We start from the raw sequence: 26,346 nt of genomic DNA, 5'->3' as shown, positions 1-26,346 counted from the left end.
TTCTCTTTCCAATCTATTTCTGAAATTCTTTTGTAATATGACAGCTACTTTGAGATCTTGTATAGAATGTCCTGGAAGATTGAAGCGTTCTGTCTTGTGATTCCTGATATCGGATTTATGTCCATTTATCCTTTGGCATAAGGGTTTGGCCTGTTTGTCCAATATAGAGAGCTGAAGGGCACTGTTGGCATTTGATGGCATACACAATGTTATAAGATGAGCAATTAAATAGTCCTTAGATGGTATGTTTGATGTTGTTGGGACCAGTAATGGTGTTGTTCACGTGTATGTGGCAGCAAAGTTGGCATCTGGGTTTATAGCAGGCTCTCGTACCAGTGTCCACGTTAAGTCTGGTGGTTGTATTATTGTGGGTGAGGAGTTGTTTAAGATTGGGTGGGTGTCTGTAGGCAATGAAAGGTCTTCCTCCCAGAGCTTGAGAAAGAGAACTGTCATTGTCTAGGAGAGGTTGTAGATCTCTGATGATGCGTTGAACTGTTTTAACTTGGGAGCTGTATGTGATTACTAGTGGTGTTCTGTTATTTTCTTTTTTGGGTCTGTCTTGCAGCAAGTTCGCTCTGGGTATCAGTCTGGCTCTGCTGATCTGTTGTTTAACTTCATCAGGCAGATATTTTAGTTCTAAAAAGGTTTGCTGTAGATCTCTTAGGTGAGAGTCTCTGTCTGTAGAGTTGGAACAGATGTGGCTGTAACGTAGGGCCTGCCTATATACAATGGATTGTTTGGTATGTTTGGAATGGTAGCAAGAAGCATGTAGATATGTTTGTTTGTCGGTCAGTTGGTTTACGGTATAAGGTGGTGTCTATACGCCCATCCTGTGTTTTTATAGTACTGTAGTGTCCAAAAAATGTATTTCTTGCATAGATTGGTTCATTGTTAGGTTGATGGTGGGGTGAAAGTCATTGAATGTCTGGTGGAAGGTGTCCAGGGTCTGTTGACCATGTGTCCAGATAATAACACAGTTATTCACGGTTATTCGTTGTTTCTCTGGAAACATTCAAGACTAATGTCTCAAAAACACATTAAAGCTTCAAGTCCCAAAACCTTGGGGAATTAGTCATACTCAGAGTAGACCTATACACAAAGTACGACAAATGTTAGATATCACTCACTGTGATGTTCTTTATATCAATATTTTTATCAACACATTTACTAGCAGCAGTACCCATTGCACCAGCTCTCCAATATAATTGACATATTTGTCTTATGAGTAAAAATGTTCAGAAGAATTGAGTTATCAAGTTCACACGAAGCAACAAGTTACAAGAACAGTGGCCCAAAGTGGGGGATCATATTGAGTAGGAAATAGGTATACATAATACTACTGAACACAACTTAGGAAGAATTATAGTCAAGTAATTTGCATCTAGGGACCCAGGTGGCGCTGTGGTTAAACCACTGAGCCTAGGGCTTGCTGATCAGAAGGTCGGCGGTTCGAATCCCTGTGACGGGGTGAGCTCCCGTTGCTTGGTCCCAGCTCCTGCCAACCTAGCAGTTCGAAAGCACGTCAAAATGCAAGTAGATAAATAGGAACCGCTACAGCGGGAAGGTAAACGGCGTTTTCATGTGCTGCTCTGGTTTGCCAGAAGCGGCTTTGTCATGCTGGCCACATGACCTGGAAGCTATACGCCGGCTCCCTCGGCCAATAATGCGAGATGAGCGCGCAACCCCAGAGTCGTTCACGACTGGGCCTAATGGTCAGGGGTCCCTTTACCTTTTTAATTTGCATCTATAACTGGCATTTTATCAAAATTATGTTATTGTAAATGACTAACGCTAAAGCCAACTGCATTTGGGGTGAGCCCCCTTTCAGACAGCACCAAAAAGGGGTAACAGGAACCATTAATTACGTTATAAGGTACTGTACATGGATGAAATTGGTACCACTTGATAAAAAAAAACCTTCTTCCTCTGGAATTATATAAATAATTCCACAACAGATATAGCCTCTTTTTCTTTATTTTTTTACCATATGATGTCCCCACCACCACCACAACCACCACTGGCTTTTGAACTAAAACAGGTAATCCTTCAGATACCTGGTCCTAAGCTGTGAAGGGTTTTAAAGGTCAAAAGCAGCACTTTGAATTTGGCCTGGAAAGCCTGGGAGCCAATGAAGATGGCGGAAAGTACTGGTATGAAATATCATTTCAGATAGATGCTTCATAATTTCCATCATGCTTATCCACACATCCCTGCTAACTAGTATTGGTGCCGATCTTTAAAGCCCTAAATGGCCTCAGCACAGTATACCTGAAGGAGCATCTCCACCCCCATAGTTCGGTCTGGACACTGAGGTACTCCTCTGAGAGTCTTCTGGCAGTTCCCTCACTGCAAGAAGTGAAGTTACAGGGAACCAGGCAGAGGGCCTTCTTGGCAGTGGCACCCTCCCTGTGGAATGCCCTCGCATCAGATGTCAAGCAGATGAACTACGTAACTTTTAGAAAACATTTGACAGCAACCCTGTATCGGGAAGTTTTTAATGTCTGATGTTTTTATATGAACTGGAAGCTGCCCAGAGTGGCTGGGGAAACTCAGCCGGATGGGTGGGGCATAAATAATAAAATTATTATTATTATTATTATTGAGCACAATAAAGGGAAGAGTGAAAATTTGCAAACAATCCATTTAAACTACTGTACTTGCTCAGTTATAAAACAGCGTAAATACCCTTGGAGAGGTCACACTCCCCCAGTCTAAGTTACTTCACAGATTTGATGTGAATAGTTTTGAAGCACTTCACGTTTTAGAAGTGCTACTGAATATAAGGGGAAGGGAGAGAGAAATAATAAACTACATTAAAGATTGAAATATACATAGCAAAAAGCTAAGTAGAATCTATCGAAGTTGCCTATTTGTAAAAGTTAAATGTGAAATTTGCTAGTACACTAGTGAAAACAAACTAGTAAAATACCATCCTTTGCTAAGGTTATGAATGAAATAAGGGGATAGCTTATCTGCTAAATATTCTCACTACACAGCTGGTTTAACAGAATGTTCCTGACTCAATGTAAAAAGAATGCTTCAAACTGTTGGCAGAGACACAACATCCTGAATCTAGGCCATATGAATGTCACTTCATTGTTGTTAGTGAAAGAAAAAAAGTGCAGCTACAATCAAACCCTAGCCAGCATTGCAACACCATTTTGCCAGCTAAGCAAGCCTTTAAAAGAAACAGTGATATGAAGCAGTGTTTTGAGTGTATACATTCAAGCATACATACTCATAGAAGGGATATCATAAAAAACCAAAAGTACATTGGGATTTCCTTTTGTAACAAGAAATCTCATTGACTGAAGTAGTTGGAGACAGTCTCTATAGCACTAATTAAATCCCATTGTCATTCTGTGTAAATTATACAATAGAAAATGCCACACTGTACCCTATTTAAAAGGAACATTTGTATTTAAAAAAGCACTCACTACTGAGCAACCAGTAGGAATTTCAGGGAGCTACATTACCACCAACAGGATTACATTACATATAGTTTTCAAATAAGTAAAATAAGTGCTTTGCAATTATAGTGTAATGTACAGAATAGAGCAAATGAATAACCTGGTTTAGAAAATTATAGCCTAAATAAGCATAATAATGCAAAGTATTCAGGATGAGCCAATCCCAGTCTTGAAGAAACCTTCCTGAACTTAATGAAACCAAACTGTTGATATTTTGAATCTCAGATAAAGCAAAGAAAACAAGACTGACCAAATGGAACCATAATATATTTCAAGGTCACTGGAAGGAGAGATGTCAAGGAAAGTAGAATAAAGCAAAACCAGAAAGAGTGGAATAGTCTTCCTCAATTCTGATAACCAACAGGAAGGATAATGCACAGAATCTTCCAATACAGTATTATAGTAGATTGCAAAGGTTAGCACTTTGTTCCAAACCTCATCAAGGCATACTGAGAGGAAGTGGTAGGAAATAAATTGCATCCATTCCAGAAATTATCCACATCTCCCTAAGGTGACCTATCTCACAGCAAAAACCACTGCTGAGAAATCTTTCTTTGTCCACTGCTCATAGAGGAAAGAAACTATTAAGACCTGAAATCCCAGTGATACGGAATACTGTTTTATATCTTAAGAACAGTTCTGTTGGACCAGAAAAAAATATCCATCCAGGATAACCCATAAGTAATGACAAGAGACCTAAATTTATAAGCAGCAGTACAATCAGTAAATAACTTGCCTTTGGTGTATATTTCTGAGGGGACATAAATAATAAGGACTATTTAAAGAGCCACAAGCAGCCTCAGCATACAAAACAAAACCCCAAAAAGAAAATAGCAAAAGTTTCAAAAATATGTTTAACACACCTCAAGATAGAATATATATAAATCAGGAACATCTTTCAATTGTTTCAAATCTCCTTTGGGTTGTTAAGAGGAATACATTTGAGCTTTGTTTGTTCATATACAAACTGAAAGCAGATATTTAAAATGTTATTAGTTTCTACTATAACTATGAACCACTTTTTTACTGTTTTCAACTTGCTCTGTATCCATGATCTGCAATTCTAACATAGCCTGGCACATGTGAATGGTTCAAAATAATCTACTAAGTGACCTGTTGACTGTTTAATGCTATATAAGCTACAAGGCTCAATGAGCAATACAAAAATCGTTATTTGAATATATTCAAACCGAATATCATTCTACACAATGTACTGCTGGAGTAAGTTAAATAAAAGGAAAATGTATCAGAGCAGAAGTTCTGCACACTTTGAAACAAATTATAATTGATTCTAGAAAAGGAAAGCTTACCTCCAGGTTTTGAAAAAGCTCTTCTTTCTAAGGTTATTTAATGTTGCCAGGCAATGGTTATTTAAAAATTGCCCATATATACATCACAGATAACAATATAGAAGTGTCAGACCAATGTTCTGTGAACTAAACTGTCATCCAAAAGAGATAAACTGAGTCAGAGATTCTAAAACTTTCTGAACTCTGTCCGGACTTCTCACGTTGCTGATTTCTACTCTCACCTACTCACACTTAAAAGGGCCAACCACCTCTTTCATACATGAGATCCTTGCATGCAGTCATGTACAAATAGTATGTTGTTGTACAAAAGGATCTGTGACTGAGGGACTAATTTCCAACTTTCTCACCACAAGAGGATTTCTCTGTCAGACTCCTAAAACCATTCACACAAAAATCTGAACAGCAAAGCAGCAGTTTTTTCTTGATCCCTCTTCTTCTCCAAATTTATGTTTGGACAATTTGTTTTGTCACTGCACTTATGCTGTCAGGGGGCATTCAATTCCTGCTAAAGGGAATGGTATGCTCCATCTGCTTCAGGATGACAGCCATCCCAGGAACCTTTGAATGACCATACACCCAAGTAGGGGCCCATCCTATAAATTGGGAATCACCAAGTTAAGGATTAGAGTTTCAGGCTTTTTAGCTAGAAGCCTACTTTTGCTCACTTTAATTAGTTTGTCTAAATGCACAGCAAAAAGCTGGGATTCATCTATAGAATGTTTAACAATGAAATTTTATTTGCTTATTATATTGACTAAACAGTTCACCTGTAAGTATGTTAATGTGCAACTTATTTATGGTCTGCAGACCTCTGATTTTGCTTCAAAAGCATTTTGTGCTGCAGGGAACTATGGAATAGTACTGAGCAGATCTGCTGCAGAGCCTAAGATCTAGAAACTGTCACCTCTATTTTTGCAAAGAACCATTCCAAATGAAAGCAAAAAGCCTACCCACCCCCAACTCCCATGCACACACAGGAGTTAGAAATTAAAGATAATGTTTTGGAGGGTTTTTGCATGGGAACTAGGAAGCAGATATTCTAGTTGCCTGTACAGTACTTATCTATCTCTCCCATTTGTCTTACACAAAATAGTCTGTCTTTCAGCAGCGTAACATTCAAGAATTAGCATGCAAGGAGGAACACCCCTGATGTAGCTGTCTCAGTCAAGATAATATACTTACAGCTGCTGCTCCATGACTTTAGCAGGGATTTAATGTTAATTTCAAAAAGCACAGAATCCTGGAGGCTCAACATCATGTCTCAGAGAGCTGCTGCAGCAGCACTGGCAGCTACAGTTTTGGTGGTATGGCTTTCCTAACAGTCATCCTTTTTTGCTTGCAGGCAACAGAGTTTTGGCCCACAGCATCAGCGCTTCATTACCATGCAGTCTCTGAGTGACGCACAACTATAGTAGAAATGCTGCTGAATGCAGATGAACTATCCAGTAAGGGGGGGGGGGAGAGCTTACACGCTTGTCAAGACAGGATGCCCTTCAGGATCCTCATATTTCTCAGTGCTGTCACAAACCAATCCCACACACCAGAAACAAAAATGTATAGAAGAAAGCTATTCAGATATTAGCTGTTAGTTAGTCACTTTGTTGTTAGTAAACACAGGCCAGTGAGAGTTTGGAACTTTAGGTACAATTTATTGCAGTAACTCTAATAATAAAATGATAGTGGGGAAAAGAACTTTGCGTACTTGCAAATTGAAAATGAATTATTATGCTACATTAGATTGTACTCTATTAGACACCAACATCAGGACTGCTCCCCCCCAATAAAAGTATAATAATGCATTCTTTCTATTCCAAACAGTCTGTACACAAGCAGAGACTTCTCAACATGCCCCTGAAAATGCAGAGCACAACTTCCTGCTTAATCTATTGGAGATTATGACAGCTAATGGAATGGGAGGGGCACTGTAACCATGCTTTGAGCTTTCTAAAAGTACTTAATGCAATATTTCATATCTCATTTCCTAAACAGTGCCCACTTAGGAGAGAAAGAAGTCACAGAAGAGGCAAATAGTGTATTTAGTTCACCTCCATACAGTATCAACATTTATTGTTACTTTGTCCCCACAAAAAGAAGGTAAAAATGTAATCATAGATTTCATTTGGCTCCTTGTCTGAGAACTCGGAATACAATATATATTTTTTCCAAAGTAACATAAAATACAGCCATGAGGCACTAAATATTACATTGAACAAAATAATTATAAGCTTCAAAATAAAATCCTTATGACCAAAGCACAGATATTTGAAAAATCACAACCACATGAGGTAGGCAATGTCTAGATGACAAATTATTTGTTTAATAAATTATAAATGAATCCCTACCCTGCTTCTTCCTCTTGAGAATGGAGCAGAAGTAGGTTCCATTATATGGTTAAGAAGAGGCAACAACTTTCCAAACAAAACCAAAGTTGTGGAACTCACTGTCACAGAAAAGGTGACGGCCAACATCTTAAAGCAGTGATGGCAAACCTTCGGTCCATGAATCTAATTTGGCCTGCAAGTTTTCCCCAAGCCATATCCACTAGCCCCACATATGATCACATATATACGACATCAAGTGCAGAGTAGGTAAAGCTATGGCTCCCTGCAAGGTTTGCAGGCATCAATGACTAGCAGCACCTGCGAATCCCAGAGGCTTTGCCCACACTGTCTCATCTCAAACCACACGGCCAAAGGAAACTGCTTCAACTGATGGCATGGTGATATTAGATGACTGACAAGTGGGTAGGCCTGGGTGATATATCACCCAGGACCAGTATGAAGAGCAGACTGCAAGCAGACCGCAATGCTGGTGAACCACCACTGCTCCTGAGTTCCTCTGTTAGCAGCGTCCGTGGGAGGGAATCAAGAGTTCCTTCCTCCAGCGGGCACTGCAAGTCCAGGGACTCAGGAGCGGCAGTACTTTCAGCGGCGATATACTGCTGAGTGAAGCTGACATCACAGTCTGCCCTCATACGGCACAGAGGGAGAAACAAGCTGCATTGGCAAGGCATGATACAGCTTGTTCTTTAAACTGCTCAGCTAAGGAAGTGTGCCAGCCTTGCATCAGCCGAGCAGTTAACTGTTTAATTATTACCTGCTGGTGTTTAATTTTAGTGTTTACTATTGGATTCTAATGCATTACTGCATATTGCTATATTTGGTATAACTTGTTTATTTTAAAGTTATTGTGACTTTTTATATAGGATCTGATTGTTACTATTAATGTTCGATGTTTTATTATTACTTTTGTGTGTGTTGGAAGCTGCCCAGAGAGGCTGGGGCAACCCAGCCAGACAGGTGGGGTATAAAATAAAATAAATAAAAAATAAAAAAATAAAAATAGGAGCCTTCAGCCCGGCATTGGCTCCTACAAGCATCCTACAAGTATGGGGGTTCCGGGGCTGGCTCAGTTGGGGAGGGAGAACCCTTCCGGTCCCCAGCTGAGCTGAGCAAATAAATAAATAAATAAATAAATAAATTATTATTTATACCCCGCCCATCTGGCTGGGTCCCCCCCCCCCGCCACTCTGGGCGGCTTCCAACACACATTAAAATACATTAAAATATCACAGATTAAAAACATCCCTAAAGAGGGCTGCCTTTAGGTATTTTCTAAATGTCAGGTAGTTGTTTATCTCTTTGACCTCTGATGGGAGGGCGTTCCACAGGGCGGGTGCCACTACCAAGAAGGCCCTCTGCCTGGTTCCCTGTAGCTTTGCTTCTCATAGTGAGGGAGCCGCCAGAAGGCCCTCGGCGCTGGAACTCAGTGTCCGGGCTGAACCATGGGGGTGGAGACACTCCTTCATGTATACAGTAAACAAGCTGTGTTGTCCCAGCCAGCAAGCACCTGGGTGAAAGCACCTCAGCTTCCACGGTTAGAGCTAGGGCAGTTTCATCCGGCACCTTATGGGCAGAGGACAATGCAGCTGTTTTTTCAACATCGCTGTATACTGCCAAACTGCGATGTTTGGCTGGTGATACATCATGATGTTGAAAAGCCCAGCCCTACAAGTGAGTTGCCTTGCCCATCTGCCAAAAGGAGGGGAGGTCAGGATCTGACCCACCAGCTAGAACCAGTTCCCCCACCTATTTTCAAGAGAGAAGACACATTTAATGAGATGCATTCAGACCTGAGTGTATCTCTTTACAGCTTTCAGGAACAGTCCCTGAATAGAATCTCACTGTTTAGAGGCAATATACTTCTGATTATCAGATACTTCAGGAAGATAACCATTACCTTCTGCCCTGCTTGTGAGCTTCCAGAAGGAACACCCAAGCTTTTGTAATTTAGTTTAGCCTAAATGAAGATTTATTTATGGCTCTCTGCCATATATGCAATCATGTGAGCAGAGTCCTTCCTCTTAAGTTCCAGGTTGTCATTATGTTCACTTACATAAAGATTAACACTTTGAATGGCCACTATATACCGTCATTTCAGACTCAACAACGTTCTTCTCAAGCCTACTAAGGTCTTTTCCTAAATGTATTTAGTGCTACAACACCTATTTCTCAATATTATAATGCATGTGAGAAATGGATCTGTTACAGGGGAATAGTCCTACTGCTTAAGCAGGGGATATACCGTGTTTCCCCCTTTTTAAGACACCGTCTTATTACTTTTTTTTCTCAAAAAACCACAGGGTGGCTTATTTTTGGTGGGATGTCTTACTGCTATTTTTATTATGAGTCTGAGTGTGCGTCACTGGCCCAGCCCTCTCTCCCCAGCCCTGGGATGTTCGCAAAGGGCTGCTCTCTCTCTCCTCTGATGTGGGGACTCAATAGCAATCTGCTACACTGGAGCTTCTTAAATCTAAACCAGTATAATGGAATCTATCTGTGTGATACAGTCCTAGCAGTAGCCTATACGTAAAAGCAAATAAGGATCTCTACTAGCCAGCTGCCCGAGACTTAGTTCCAACAGTCTGAAGAACACTTTGTAGTGATAGCAAAGAAGCTACCTGCTGAGAACAAAGAAGCCAGCTAAACAGCAATTAAGATTGCTGACTTGGTAAATGGTAGCAATTAAGAAGCAATTGAGCTAGCGAGGTGAGTTAAATTTTTGTGGGTAAAGGAAGCTAGGACCGGCAGTTTAACTTTTGTGCTCGCAAACAGCAAGACGGAAAAAGTCCTTATTTTAAAAAAAAGTCCCCAAGGCAAGGACTGCGATCCAGACTACTTACAAATCCTTAAAGGAGCAGCTCCACAGACAAGCAAGCATAAGGTAGAAAGGAAGGCTGCTTTATGCCTCGGTAAAAGCAAGGAGACAACAATCAGACACAGGAGACTGCCGGCGCATAGAATGGAAGGGAAAGGTGGAGGGAAGCGAGAGGTGGGTTCTCTCTCTCTCTCTCTCTCTCTCTCTCTCTCTCTCACACACACACACACACACAGAGAGAGAGAGAGAGAGAGAGAGAGAGTCACGCACAGGGAGATCTCCCTTAAAGGGAAAACAGCCTTTGCATTCGCGAGGCAGCGGCTTCAAAAGCCCCTCTCCCGTCAAGAGGAAATCAACAGGCAACTCATGGGTGGACGCATAGAATGGAAAGGAAAGGTGGGGGGAAGCGAGAGGTGGGCTGTGTGTGTGTGTGTGAAGGAGAGAGAGAGAGAGAGACGCGGGGGGGGGGTGGAGAGACAGAGAGACACGTAGATCTCTTCCTTAAAGGGAAAACAGCCTCTGCATTCACGAGGCAACGGCTTCAATCGCCCCTCTTTTCTTCCTCGTGCCTTCATCTCCTCCCCACCCCACTTTTCTCCTCTTCACCAAGTACAGCTTACACAGCTTGGCTAAAAAAAATATTTTCGAATCCTTTTATTTAAAAAAATGCTCTCAGAAACGGGGAGGGAAAATCACGATGCTTCAGCAGCCAGCAGCTACGGCTCTTCAGTGCATTTTTACAAGCTTTTAAAGGAAATACGTGTCTGTGGAGCAACAGCAAAATGGGGAGATATTTTAAGGGGGCTTGGCTGGCGAGAGGGGGGGTTATTGCTACTGGGTGAAGGGTCTATCAGTATGTCTTATTTTCGGGGTATGGCTTGTATCGCGCAATTGCTTAGAAATCCTGCTATGGCTTATATAATGACTACGTCTTAAAATAGGGGAAAGACGGTATGACCAACTGCGGGGGGGGGGGGGCAGCGGGCAGAGGACTGCATTATCTCCAAAGGAGCAAAATCAGTCTGTTAATTGGTTCTTGGCTTAGAGCAGGCATCCCCAAACTTCGGGCCTCTAGGTGTTTTGGACTACAATTCCCATCTTCCCCGACCACTGGTCCTGTTAGCTAGGGATCATGGGAGTTGTAGGCCAAAACATCTGGAGGGCCGCAGTTTGGGGATGCCTGGCTTAGAGTGACCAATTGATAAGACACTCTAGGAACTAGAACAACATGCTGAATTATAGCCTCACCTATTGTTGTAGGTTGTTTTTGGCTCTTTTTGTGATATGTTTGTAAACTGCCTTGGCACATATGTAAAAGATGAATAATAAATTATTAAATAACAATAAATATACAGAATCTCTGGAGAAATCAGTTAATATTTCTACACCTCTACATTGCTTTAGTGTGCCTGCCAAAAACATAAATTCAGATAGATATCAGTTTGGCTATATCAGCCTTAGACTTAGCTACAACTACCACTTACCTATATAGTATGTGCACTAGATGGTTCATTTTAAAAGGGCATAACCCTTCCAGTCAACCTATTACTTATATGGGATTGCTTGTACCTGTAGTTATCTGGAGGTTATTTGCTAGCCCATACAGTTTTTATAGTTAAACTCATTGCCTGGTTGATGCACGTTGCTGAGGCCCCACAACTCCACCACATACTAGCTTTAAAATTTGTCCAGCTCCATTTAAAACGCCCCGTTTGTTTGCTGGGCTTCCTTCAGTAAAAAGCAGAGTGCTCAAGTATTTCCATATATGTGCAAGTTGAAAAAGTCCATGGCAAGGTAACAGGAGCTGCTACTATCAGATTATAATTAATAGAGATCTGAGCACAACAAAGTTTGAGCCACAGTGGACATAAGATTTAAGATATATTTTTTAGCATTTCCTAGTAGGTATAGAAACAATTCCGAGTACATTACCGATGGCAGTGGTGCCACTTTATGAAGGTGGACCGTTCTCAGGAAATATACTTTCAAAAGCTTATACATCCCATTTCAGGTATCATGGATGGCAGACAGAGTGGGTTGTCAAAAAAATGCACATTGCCAAAGTACAATAATTGCACAATATACTTTACATTACTGTTTGCAGTGTTCCTCAAAAGAGACTTACTTGAGACATCAACAAAAAGCAATCAGACTCAGGTTGCTAGCTACACCCTTGCCAATCTGACTAAATTTGTTACCTATCGGGCAGCACTGCCCATAACGGTAGCTGGAAAGATTAGGAATAAGTTTATGTACCTTTGCAACAGCCAGAGGTGGGAGACTACACTGTTAACTGTCCTGAAGTTAATTTTTTTTCTTTCTACTTTGTTTATAATGCTACAGTTGTAACAACTTATGACCAAAACTAACATATTGACTGGCATTTTCAAAGAGTACAAGGAGATCAAGAACAAAGACCCAATGTTTGTACTGTTCATAACTAAAAATAAATCTACAAAAATAGATAACACATCATGCTTAGTTCTTCCCACGGCACCTTCCCTTCAATTTTTTTTTTTTACAGATGGCCTTAAGGTTTTTTGCACAAGTAGCCTGAATTTTAAAGACAGTTACCAATGACATCAATTTAATAGGTGAACAAATCCTTCTAGCATATATTTTCAGTCCAATATTCACTTCTAATTAAGTACTACCCTGTTATCTATTTTAAGAAGACCACATTACTATAATCAATTCCATATAATCCTTAGGTACAAATTATTCTTTTTTTACAACAGAACAATAATTGGTTGAAGTTGCACAGGTATCTCCCTTTATGAAACAAATAGGAATAAAATTCCATTTTCTTATTATTGTTACAAGTTTTTGCAAGAGATCGGGTTTTCACCAATAAGTGCAGGTTAGAAACCTAAATTCAGCTTTCATAAAACCATGAGCAGCAACTTCCCATTGCTTATCAGTAAGCTACTTGTACACAGAACAAGCAGCCTAATACTTATTCAAATTTACGTAACTTTACTACAAATATCGTAACAAATACAGCTATCTCCTATTAACAAGTCTTTTAAGTTGGGTTATATTTCACATTTAATCATTACCTGTGTCAGACCCCCATCTTCTATTAACATCCCACTGGTAATTCAGCGGTTCTCTGCATGTGCTAGAAGAGCACTTCATTCCATTATCAGGATACAAAAATAGAAATAAGCAGATAATTTAAAGAGGATTCAACTGCTGTCTACTATTGTAAAAAGCATGATTGTAGGATACTATAATCTGCATTTCATAAATGCCTACCTCACACAGTTCTGCAATAGTAGTAATGGAAACGATTTGGAGAAATTTCTAATGACATAGCCAGTTGGCGGCATTTAAACAGACCAAATAGAGAATTAATCTTCAACTGTAGGATTAGAGTACTTTATGCCTGTTATCTCAATTGCTCAACCAAGCTAGAGTACATCCAACATAAATGTTAAAAGACCTCTTTCATTTTAACTGCTGCAGATTGCCACATGCAGTCTCACTGTGTTACAGTAGCATCACTTCAATCTAACTGATTAGCAGTACTTTCCATTTTAACTATGTTTAACAAGAAAACTAAGCTGCCAGTGAACCTCACACTAAATTATTTTTATAAGTGGAGTGCTTGCTGTGCCTGTAAAACTTACACACACACCCCAGTTCCTTAAATCGAATTTGAGGCAGTTGGTTGCTTGAATTTCAGCAAGCAGAAGATGGTAAATTGAATCAAAGCACAAATATGTCTGTATTTAGTTTTTTTAAAAAAATCACAATGGCTAGACAACACCATGTTCAAAAGCATAGCTTAAGTTTTTTGAATTTGAGAAGATAGTATGATAGAATTAATGATGCATTAGTTACCTGTCCACACCAAAATAAACTTCACTCCAAATACAGCATTTACTCAAGAACTGATACCCACCTCTTTTTCAGTTAAAGTGATGCATAATTTCTGTCTAGGCCGTTCTACTTAAAAAACAAAATATGTTGGCTTCACACTGCTGCGAAAGTGTAGTGACTGAGCTGCAAATCAAAAATCCCTAGTTCTAATCTTACCTTTTCTTTCTTGGACCATGCTCTCTGCTTCCTTGAGGAAGGACTTCTGGCAAGAGACAGGTCACACATCACAGTGGTTGGCAAGAATGTGTTTGCTAAGAGTCTCATGAACCTGATTAGGAGCGCTTTAAACTAAATCCTGAGTGGGGGGGAGGCAATATTACAGATGACAGGGGACCACCTGGTACTTGGGATAATAGCTTCATTGATGCTCAGTAAACTGAAGTGGTGCTACAGAAACTTGCTAAAGGGCAAAAAAACTTACAATACGATTGTGACTAGAATGTAGAAATTAAGAGGTATAATCTGTTCAAAAGGAATAGACCAAACAGTAATGGTCTAGCAGCATTATATGTAAAGGGTGTGTACACTTGTGAAAAGATTCATGGCCTGCACTGCAGGGGTTGGACTTGATGACCCTTGGGGTCCCTTCCAACTATACAATGCAGTTATTCTATGGGCTGGAACATGGAAGGCAAGCTGAGAGTATATAGGGAAATATTGTAGGAGAGAAAACAACAGTGACCTTACTGTGGGTTACAGGTAGGTAGCCGTGTTGGTCTGAGTTGAAGCAAAATAAAAAAATTCCTTCAGTAGCACCTTAAAGACCAACTAAGTTTTTATTTTGGTATGAGCTTTCGTGTGCATGCACACTTCTTCTGCTATAGACTTCCAAACCAGACTGAGGACTTGAATGATACCTTCCTAGATTGCCAAACACTCAAAAAGGAGAGATCTAGTAGCCATGAGAGAGTTCAGCTACCCCAATATCTGTTGGAACTCAAACTTTGCTAAGAATGTAAGGTCCAACGAATTCCTCCATTGCCTCACTGGCAATTTAATTTCTCCAAAGATGGAAGAAGCAACAAGGAGGTCATCTATCTTATACCTTGTCCTCACAAACAGGGAGGAACTGATTGACAAAGTGGAAGTACTGGAAACCTTGGGAGGAAGTGATAATGTCCTTGGGTTTCATGATACAGAGACAAGTATTAGATTACATGAGAGCTCAACAACAGAAGATTAAGTGTTGGAAAGTGTCAGTTGTGTTTATTTCAATTGCCTAGAAAGATCATGGTTAATGTGGAAGACTGGAATTTCTTTATCATGAGGCTCCTAACACACACCTGTGCTACAGGAAGTACTAGATACCTCCCTTCCATATTGTTAAGAATGCTTGCCATTTCAATAGTATACTAAATTCATTTAGACAAGAAATGCATTCTTGAGATATTTTCACAGAAAAGAGAAAAGAAAGCATGGGGTTTGGTCACCCATATTTTTATAATAGGATGGATTATGTTGGCAAAAGGATGGAGAAAATATTAGCACCAAATATTAGGAGTATGGAAACAATAAATGTGGAATATTACACTGATGAACAAAATTACTTGCTATTAATTTATCTGGAGAGAAAACCAAAACTACAAACTGGATTACCAGAATCAGCTGAGACTAAAATAAGTAATTATTCAAGCCGTATTAGCTGTAATTAAAAAAGGAAACAAGGAATGGACTTAAAAATGTGTAACTGGGATTTTACTGGTCCTTATGTTTATTGTTTGCCATTTTTCAAGCCATACCAAATGAGCTCAAATACAGAAAGAGAAACGCTCACTGGATTTCACGCAGAAATCTCATGCTATGAAGAACAATGTAACCAAACCATCAACTAATTCCACATTTAAGGGTCAAAGACATCACAAGCTATCATCCTCAAATGAGGCCTCATACCAAGAAAAAGGGTAGGGAGAAAAAAAATGACAAAATAGAATAGAAGATTTCAAGCTGAACACCACTACCATGATCAGGCAAGACATGAAGCTGGAACTCAAGCACAAAAATACCCAATAAAGCAATAGGATCATGAGTTGCATCCAACATGGCAAGATTACATCTTTCACATTAGTCATGCAACATTTCTTTTTACTATATTTACAACAGTCCAGCAAAATGTACAGATATACATTTTAATGGATCTCAATTCTACCCACGAATTGGACAAAATGATCTTTCTACAGTAAACAATACGGAAACCTTATGATGTCAGAAAACTATTTGCAGCATTTTTAAATATCATGGTCCAACATGGAATATTTAAGCTGACCAATAAAAACACTTTTTTAAATAAAATACACTTGCCGTGAACTTCCCCCCAAAAAACAAAAAAACTTAAATACATACTGTAATTAGGATGCAAAAGATGAATGTCACCTTCTAGAGTCTGCCCTAAGGAGAGCAGGCTGGTACGCGTCATTTTCAGCAGCTTTGGAGAACTTTCACAAATAGTACTTCCAACGTCCAAAACAACATCTCCTGACATGACGGAAGGCACCATTTTTTTAAAGAAATCCATGCCTGAGTTTTACCATTCCCAGAACATTGATTAAAGTCTTCAGTTTAGCTGCACAAAGTGCAAGTCCAGGTGCTTGTGCAAACTTCCTTGAAGAGACGCTAAAGGCAGCCTGTGTACTACTTTGCATAATGATGTCATCCCACAACTGGGTGGTGCTCAAACACCAGCAAACCAGCTCCTAACTGGAAAGTTTTAAAGGCATACGTTTCACTGAAACAACTCAGTCATTAGATATACCCTTAAACTGGTAACTGCTATTAATAAACTAATAAATTTAGCAAAATTATTGCTTTAATGATTCATAAACATGCCGTGTGCATACAGACACAGGCTTATTCCTATCCAATTAGCTGGAAGTTTTCATTTTATCTTGTAAAGGGAGGAGTATGCATCTGCACTCGCCGATAGCAGTTATCATTGTGAAAAGTCTGCTAGTTACTAGTTTCCAACACCACATAGTCTGGATCAGTTCAGTTTGTGACATGACTGAGTAGAAACAGCTTTTTTAAAAATGCTTAGATTATTTGCCTCAAGTGGAATAATGCCAGTGAAGAATTTAAGTCACAAAGCTTTATACAAAAAAGAAGCAGAAATTTGTTTTCTGCAACAGTTCTTTATTCAAATATGTCATTTATGTGGAAGTAAAGGAAACACGTGTGCAGCTTTTATTTCTATACCATCTTGATTTTCAAAGGTATTGGCAAAACAGTGTACAACACTACATTATAACAAATAAATTCAACAAAACAGCAACACTGAAGGAGATTTCTTTGAAGAATTTTTTCCTAAACATTTCCAGCTCCTTAAGAGACACTGCAGCAAGATCCATGGCAGTTTGACCAGTATATGAAAATGAGCTTATTAAGAACAATTTTCCCACAAATAGCTTTTTTATATGTTTTCATGTCAAACCTCTTTAAAAAAGCTAGCCTTGCTCCCCTCATTTGCTACTATGAATTCTCTCCAATATCCACAATTGGTCTATTCAATGTAGTTCATTCATAGAAGATTAAGGAAATACATCACTTCAGGACTACTATTCTATTCCTCCCTGCCCAACACACACACAAAGGGTTTTTTTTACCTTACTTAAAGTTTAGACTATCTGTACTGAGGTTAGATTCAGGCATGCTGGCTTTAATCATCTTTTCAAAGTGCATGAAAAGTCAGAAAGCAGAAAGAATGAACTTTGCTCATACTTCTAAAGTTTGTCAACAAATGATGAATGCTTGTATTAGCCAGTGAGGGCCAATTCATAGCAATTTCCTTCCTGCAAGTGAATTTCATTGGTAAATATTGCTAACAGGAAACCATAAAAAAAATCAAAATGAAACTATTGCATTAAGCAACAATATATAAGCAACAAATTTGCAAAAAGTTCCTTGTTCCATGTAATTGCACATTTTTTATTATATTCATGCTACAGACATATACACATTCAGACACAAAGATGGTGGCATCTGACTAAGTTACGCTCAGAGTAGACCAACTGAAATCAATGTACAGTACTTGGCCATAAATTATTTCATATATACACACTTACCACAGTTTCAGTCAGAAAGCATCTAACTGGAGTTACAATTGTTGGGATGGCTAGTTGAGCTGAACAATGATCCAGCATGAACAATGATCAACGAGTCTTCACCCTAAACATCTAGAGGGCATCAGACTGGTTTGGAAGCCAACATCCATCAACATGCAAGTGGACTTCTGCTTCCTCTCTTCCTGCTGTAGTCAACTACAGTCATACCCCGGGTTGCGAACGCTGCGGGTTGCACATTTTTGGGTTGTGGACCGCGCCGAACCCGGAAGTACCGGAACGGGTTACTTCCTGGTTTTGGCGCTCGGGCATGTGCAGAAGCACAAAATTATGTCACGCACATGCACAGAAGCGCTGAATTGTGTCACATGCGTACGCAGACAGGACGCTGCGGGTTGAGAACGCTGCGGGTTGAGAACGTCCCTTCCGCATGGATCACGTTCGCAACCCGAGGTATGGCTATACACCCTTTGCATTGTTGGCATTCAGTCTGCCAACAATGTTCATTTCGCTGTTGACATAGATGCATTCCACTAGAAAGTTTACATTATTTTCCTGCTAGATGATTTTAAAATATTTTAAATATTTTATTCATATAAAATGTTAGTAGCATTCAAAGAAATGGTCCCAAGAATAATACACCCTGAGCACACACCATCCCATGCAAAATTCCAGGAAGGAAGCTTGTCTTCCACCCTGAGACCCTTCTACAAAAGCTAGAAGTTACCAACACCAAGAATGGATACGAGTTAGTAACAATTCATTTACTTCACCCTGCCCTTGAAGGGACTCTACCCTTGCTTGAGTTAACCTGCTTATGGCAAGCCCCAGATTAACTAACACTACTGAGTTCACAACCAGGCAGTGCAACTACAGTGGTACCTCGGTTTATGAACACAATTAGTTCCAGAAGTCTGTTCATAAACTGAAGCGTTCATAAACTGAAGCGAACTTTCCCATTGAAAGTAATGGAAAGTGGATTAATCTGTTCCAGACGGTCCGCGGAGTACTTAAACTGAAGCGTTCATAAACTGAAGCGAACTTTCCCATTGAAAATAATGGAAAGTGGATTAATCCGTTCCAGACGGGTCCGCGGAGTACTTAAACTGAAATGTTCATAAACTGAAGCATGGGTGTAATTGGTTACGGAAGTCTGTTCATAAACTGAAGCGAACTTTCCCATTGAAAGTAATGGAAAATGAATTAATTCGTTCCAGATGGGTCCGCGGTGTTCATAAACCGAAAATTCATAAACCGAGGTGTTCATAAACCGAGGTTCCACTGTACTGAAGTCCAAGGGCAGGGATTCTCCTTCCATGTATGTAGATATAAGGTGATTCTGATTGCTCTTGCAGCTCTTGCAAAAGAGGCTTTGGGGGAAGGTCGCCCCAGCTGTTCCTGCCACCTGCTATGCTGTTGAACCCCAGGACAGTCCATTCTGTCACCAAAAAAACCCAAGTCTGTCAACAGCAAGGCCAAAAGGCCATGAAATGTACAAGGTAAGCTGTAGTACTGTCAGATTTCTAAGCAAACAGTTGACCTCACACACATCAGCAATCAAACATAATCCTATGTTTCCTGCTCTGCAAATTTAACACCTATAGAGGGAATGGAATTTGCTAATAAATTCTATGCCAGCAATTTCATGCTACCTCTATTGTCTTTATTGAAATATGGTGAATGAATCCAGCAGCAGAGCATTGAGAAACTGAAACGTAACCCAATTTCTGAATGTTCCCATTTTAGTTAAATCCATGTTCACTGCATAAGTCTGCCCTATCTAAACAGCAGGAGGGCATTTTTTGGCAGGTAAGGTGATATGTAGCCAATGATTAAATTTATCAAGTCCAGTGTTCCCTGACCAAATATTTGGGGTGGAGAAATCTTAGGATCTCAGTCTTCTGAGTCAGCATTCAACTGTTGCGCAGTCCTCTAAATCTCTAGTTCTAGATTGTACTAATTGCCTTAATTCAACAGTGTCCATCAAAACTTTTATCTTCAGACACAACCATCACATTTCAAGAGAAGCGTAAGGAAACGGCAGAAACATATTAAAGTTTTTAATAACTGTTTAAAATATGGGGAAAGCTTCCAAAATGTGGCTACATTCTGTTTCAGTAAAGTCATCCAACTGTTTCCAGTTTTTTCAGGTTTAGTTGGTAAAACATCACAACAAAATACACTATACAGGGTACTGTAATAGATTATTTGTTTACCTCAGAGATCACAGGGAATTACTACTACTGGCTCCAGGAAAACAACCATCAGGTTCCGAAGAACTCCTAACTTACAACAATAAAATAAAATAAAATAAAATAAAATGTTGTTTTGTAAGGATTATTTTCTATTTGTATCAGTTGTCTTAAAAAAAATCCACTGTGTCATAACTTGCGATTTTAGCTCTGGACATTACTTTACCATGCTGATTCATTTATTGTGTTTTATAAGATATTCCATGTTATCCAATGGAATATGTTGAATTGTATTCAATTTTTTATTTCCCATGTCATAAGACTTGAATTTCACTTTGACAGAACGTGAGTAATCCTCTTTGTAATTCTAACCTTATCCCCCAATTTCAGATGCAGAAAGCTGAGAGATGTATTATGCTGATGATTGTAATTACAGATTACAGTATGCCATCTGCTATAAAGGGCTTTATAAACAGTACTGAAATATAAGTATCTCAGCCAAGCTTCACCTGATAAAAATCTGGATCTTTGTGCTGATAAAGCAATGCTCCTTATCTGTAGTCAGATTGGCCAGCATTGTGCTGATTATACATTTTTAACAAGAACTGCAACTCCATTTAGTGCTCCAAGGATACTGCAAATTTTCCATTCACAAATTACGAAGAAAATGCAATGTCATGTGGCCTAGTAAACACAGAATAGCAGCACACTGGTGGTGAAAATTTAAATGTATGTTGAGAGTTAAGAAGGGGAAATAAAACACTCTTGATGGTCTGTATCAGAACCTAAAATATAATGAAATATAAATTACTGCAGATTTCTTCCAACTTTTCTTGTCCAAGGAGAGTAATGCTTATCCATGCCCACAGCATTACAAATTTTCTATTCTTACCATTCTGTAATTTTTTATCAACCCCGCCTGCAGTCTCTATAGTAATACTTTGTATTCTAATACTAATTTTGTTTTCAAAATAAAGCCTCCTTTTTTTTTAAGTGTGCAAATCCTTGAGCTATACTCTCCAAACTGTACCATCACCAGCCGAGGAGCACGTGGGCTCGCTGCTCCCCTTGGCAAGGAGCTGTGCCAGCACCAACCCCCTAATTCCTTGTGCTCTTGCCAAAGGAGCCTGTGAGCCACCCAGAGCAAGCAGACAAGCAGTGCAGGGAGTGCTTAGGATGGGCAGCTGGGCTCCTAGGCGCTCTGAGCCAAAGGCACAATTTTGCACACCTGACCACCAAACATTCAAGCTTTTTGTATGGAAAACTGGTTGATGGGAAAGTTTTAAACAAAACTCTCACCAGTGTCCACTTTTGACTTGTAACTGAACATAGCGAAAAACAAAGAACTACCAGTCCTCTACGCTGGGCTGATGAGGATAGGTGATGGATGACTGGTGAAGGACCCTGCATGAGAGGCAGGAAAGAGAAAAACCTTCCAGGGTGTGAGGCTAGGAGAAGAATTGGAAGCACCCAGGTGAGATCTGCAAGCGTCCACCCCAAATTTATAAAGTGATATGGATTTATGTTACTAGGTTTGACTAAAATCACTACATTTTTCACAGTAAGAAAGTGAATTCAGTTACAAGGCTCAGGGAATACACTAACTTCAAGTTAAAATGTCTTTATTTCTTGTTTTACAGGACCCAAGTTTCTAAGACACACGGTTAAAAGGAGAATTCTAGGATTTTTCAGTGTTTGTCTAGTCTGGAGGTTATGAGAGATCCGGTCCGGCCAATACATTTTGCTGGTTGAGGCAAAATAGAAAATTGTGCCCCCTATCCCACCTGAAGCAACTGGAGGCAGCCTGGAGAAGCACCAACATGGTGAATGGTGCACTCCTCTGGGGGCTTCAGAGTCACACAGGGAAGTGGAGGAGAAGGAGGCAAGTCTCAGGGGGTGGGTAGCTGCTGAGGCTCCTCAGCTGTAGTGGTGGAGCTTCAAGCTCCGGTGGGGGTGGGGAGAGCAGGTGAGGGGCATGGCTGGCTTCCAACAAAATATTAAAATACAATGGTCTGTTAAACATTAAAAGCTTCCCTAAACAGGGATGCCTTCAGATGTCTTCTAAAAGTCTGGTGGTAGTTTTTCTCTTTGACATTTGGTGGGAGGGCATTCCGCAGGGTAAGTGCCACTACCGAGAAGGCCCTCTGCCTGGTTAAAAATGCTTCATGTCATAGATGCACATTGGGTCCAAAGACAGAGCTGAACACCCATCAATTGTAGGCCTGATCCTTTAGAAGTGCAATCTCATCCAAGATTCTGCATGACGCAGACTTCACTTGAGGAGGCGGCAGGAGATTCTAGTACCTGCAGACCTGAAAGAACTGACAAAAGTCCCGAGGCAGTCTGAAGTGCCTTAGTTCATGGATAAAGCCACCTTTCTCACCTGGCCTTGATAAAACGTAGACAAAAGCAGCACTCAGTTCTCTTTCCACACCTGCATTAATGCAACTGCAGAAGCAATGGAGAAGTTTGGAGGCAAGCATTTCTTAAATACAAGCATGTGACTTGAAAAAGTGGCCAGACACCCAGCTAACATTTCTACCAATTGTAACAGAACAAACTTTCTGCACTTACCCCTTCATTATCCAGTCAGACAGTAATAGTGCCTGTTTGGTACTTTGAAAGCCTCGCATGATGAGCAGCATAGGACTATGCATGCACTTCTGAGCCATTTATGTTTCTCTGTACAAACTTCAATAGTTCCAAGCCCCTTACTCTTTAATATCATGACCGTCTTCTTTAAAGGGGGAAAAAACAATAAATTTACATCTATTTTTATTTGGCCACCAGATGGCAGTGCGAAATACTCCATGAATGAAAGGAAGATCTGTCAACGTACTTCAAGTGCTACCCTATGTTTAATAAATATTTACTTCGAACCCCTAAAAGCCTAGACTAAAATACACTCTCTGAAAGTAGGTTTATGATTTGAGGACAAAAGTACTAAAACAAGAGTCTTCAATGGTAGTGCACATGTTTTGCATGCAGAAGGTCCCAGGTTGAATCTCCAGCTCTGCCTGAAACCCTGGAGAGCTGCTGCCTTAGTTAATAGACAATACCAAACTACATGTCCCAATTTCCGACAATGTAGCTTTCTTGAGAAAAGCTGTTTCTACATCCAGCTAGAATTGCAAATTTACCACTTTTTATTTCCTGTTTTAACTACAGAATGTTTTCAGTATTTGCCCACATGCTTCTGAAATACATGTACCTAGGTTATCTTTCCACCCCTAACTAAAGGCTACAATCTCCATAGAATTGATACTCAAGAAGGATAGGTCCTGCTGCAGATTGTTTTTGGTATCACATTAAATGTTTTTAAAGGTTCCTCACTAGTACCGTCTTGAGTTTCATAAGAGTTTCCTCTTATTGCTTGTGCTGCACCTGCTATGAGCAAGCAATTCCACAGAAGTGAGACAGCGTCACCTATCGTTTGATCCTTGTTTCATGAAATGTGAATAGCATAAGGGTATTCTTGTGTGATAAACCATGACTAACAGGTATAATTACCACCCATTACCAATTTTCAGGAACACAAAACTAAGCCCAAAAGCAACACCAACTAAATTCAAAAGGTACAGAACAAAAATAGAATTAGACTATTTTTTTTGGTGAGAGATCAATTTTAAAGAGACCAAGACTTTTTATTTTTAAGTACTTCAGTTTCACTCAAGTAAATCATAGAATCATAAATAATAATAATAATAATGTTTGGATGTGTCCTACTTAGATCAAGGTCTCAGAGATACTTCTAATTTTCTTCCCTCATCCATCCCTTCCTATTAAGGAAAGTTCTCTTCTCTGTTATGCATTCTGATGTTTTTGCCAGGCAACAGAGAAGCCAAATGTTCTCTCTTTTCCCAAGGAGAAGGGAATACAAAAAAACTAAGCATCTTGAAATCAAGTGTATAAGAGTAAGATTTGGATCACAGCAAGCTCTGCTACTGCTAAAATCTATATCAGAGCTGCAACGTTTAGTCAGTTTGATATCCACTTTTTAAAAAGTCTTACAATCTTTGATTAGAAAAGGATATATACAAAAGTATTTAGAAGAGATGTAGGCAGCTGGTTAGGGATGCGGGTGGCGCTGTGGGTTAAACCACAGAACCTAGGGCTTGCCGATCAGAAGGGTGGCAGTTCGAATCCCCACGACGGGGTGAGCTCCCGTTGCTCGATCCCAGCTCCTGCCAACCTTACAGTTCAAAAGCATGTCAAAGTACAAGTAGATAAATGGCTACTGCTACAGCGGGAAGGTAAACAGTGTTTCCGTGTGCTGCTCTGGTTCGCCAGAAGCGGCTTTGTCATGCTGGCCACATGACCTGGAAGCTGTACACCGGCTCCCTTGGCCAATAACGCGAGATGAGCGCTGCAACCCCAGAGTCGGTCACAACTGGAGCTAATGGTCAGGGGTCCCTTACCTTTACTTTTAGGCAGCTGGTGGCAATTTACAGAAAATCTTTCTGTTTCTCACATACAGAAAACAGTGCGTATAATATTATGTATACAGATGCCATAATAGGAATTTGGCATTCCTTTTTTCCTTCAGAACTATTACTTTTATTTATTTGCATTACATTACATGTTTATATAAACTGAAACTTGTAGGATGAGTCAAATGCTAATTTAATCCAATATCAGCCCTACTTTTTAATATTTGTACTTACCCCCCAAAACCCAGATTTTTATCCCAAATCCTTGAATTGTACTAGTTATTCATCAAAAATGAAAAATGGAGAAGACATGGGGATACAATTACTTCATTTCAGATAAAGAAGCAGACTTGGAATATGAATATAGCAAAAAGCTTCACAAATATAGCATTTTCCTCAAATTCAGCCACATTCCAAGTACTAACAAAGAACTCGTAGTGTAGTATATAAAGCCACAAAGACAAAAATCCCATTTGGCCTGCTCAATTGGTGACCTCTCTCAGGCAAATCTGCACATATTCCTGTGAGTTGGAAAGCTGTGTGTGCTGCAACGAGCTCCTTCAAGAAAGGGCAGAAGAATACATCTGTATTATATACCCAAAGACAGAAATTCTAGTTAGCTCCTAAAACCATCTACATTATGTGTGCAATTTTACATCCTGATTTTCCAACAGGACAAGCTATTAGCTGCCATACAGTAAAGAAAATTGTTTCTACCCTGGGTTGGGGTGGAGGGAAAAAAGAGGAAAGGGAGGAAGGCAAGTTTGCCTAACTGCTTGGCCGCATGCTTGCTGTCACCTGGATGCAGTCACCCTGTTTGGACAGGTAGCCAAACACAGCAGATGTCTTGGAACCGAATCAGCCCTATGAAGATTGGTACATTTACAGTGAGACAAAAAAACAAGAACGCAAACATCTGCTTGCAGCTATGGAACCTGAAGATAGTACAACAGTAAAATTGTTACCCACTGTGAACACACTCACCCTACCGCCAGTTCTGTTCACAAGTCTTCATAAACCTGCAATCAGATATGACTGTAGAGCAAAAGAAAGCAAGTGTCCTCACCACAAGAAGTGATGCCTCCATCCTATTCAACTCTCTGACTCCACCCATGGCTGTCCGATCTTTTCTCCCTAGTTATTGGTCTCCTCTTTTCAATTCTGTAGTCCCAATATTCATTCTTCCCCTTCATGAATCACTGCCTTGTCGTGGTGAAGGGGCTTGAATAACTCCAAGAAGCTATGAGCTATGCTGTGCAGGGCCACCCAAGACAGACAGGTCATAGCTGAGAGTTTAGACTAAATGTGATCCACCTGGAGAAGAAACTGGCAAACCACTCCAGTATTTTGCCAAGAAAACTCCATGGACATAAAAAAGGAGAAGCTTTGAGAAGAAAGTGAGAGTTTCCAAGGCATGCTATGGTTTATGGGGTCACGGAGAGTCTAAGACAGGGGTCTTCAAACTAAGGCCCGGGGGCCGGATGCGGCCCAATCGCCTTCTAAATCCGGCCCGCGGACGATCCGGGAATCAGCATGTTTTTACATGAATAGAATGTGTGCTTTTATTTAAAATGCATCTCTGGGTTATTTGTGGGCATAGGAATTCGTTCATATTTTTTTCCAAAATATAGTCCGGCCGCCCACAAGGTCTGAGGGACAGTGGACAGCGGAAAAAGTTTGCTGACCCCTGGTCTAAGATGACTAAACAACAACAACAATCATTCTGACTCTTGTTCATGCAAGGGACATTCCATATGACATCTAAATATGGCTAGGTGGAAACAGCTCTTTTGCTGGTTAGACACAACACAAGTAAGAGCTGTTTGCAGAGATCTATAGGGACGCAGGTG

General features: G+C 40.1%; 1 protein-coding gene across 12 annotated transcripts in view; it reads right to left on the bottom strand.

Annotated features, from left to right (window-relative positions):
* The window catches only part of FRYL (FRY like transcription coactivator), a 144,847-nt gene that overhangs the window by 103,804 nt on the left and 14,697 nt on the right, over positions 1-26,346 (bottom strand). For 4 of the 12 annotated variants that reach the window (XM_060278888.2, XM_060278889.2, XM_060278891.2 and 1 more), the window contains exon 1: positions 16,163-16,546. The exons of 4 other annotated variants lie outside the window; for them this stretch is intronic. In XM_060278888.2, the coding sequence (XP_060134871.2) occupies positions 16,163-16,334 (172 nt within the window). In that variant the 5' untranslated portion in view covers positions 16,335-16,546. Of the gene's footprint in view, positions 1-12,996; positions 13,201-16,162; positions 16,547-17,877; positions 17,943-26,346 lie in introns of those variants that run through there. 4 more of the 12 variants (XM_060278890.2, XM_088660889.1, XM_088660891.1 and 1 more) reach the window with 3 other exon arrangements.

This window comes from Zootoca vivipara, chromosome Z1 (assembly GCF_965207765.1).
Source record: "Zootoca vivipara chromosome Z1, rZooViv2.hap1.1, whole genome shotgun sequence".
Lineage (NCBI taxonomy): Eukaryota > Metazoa > Chordata > Lepidosauria > Squamata > Lacertidae > Zootoca > Zootoca vivipara.
This window is presented reverse-complemented; position numbering and strand designations above follow the sequence as displayed.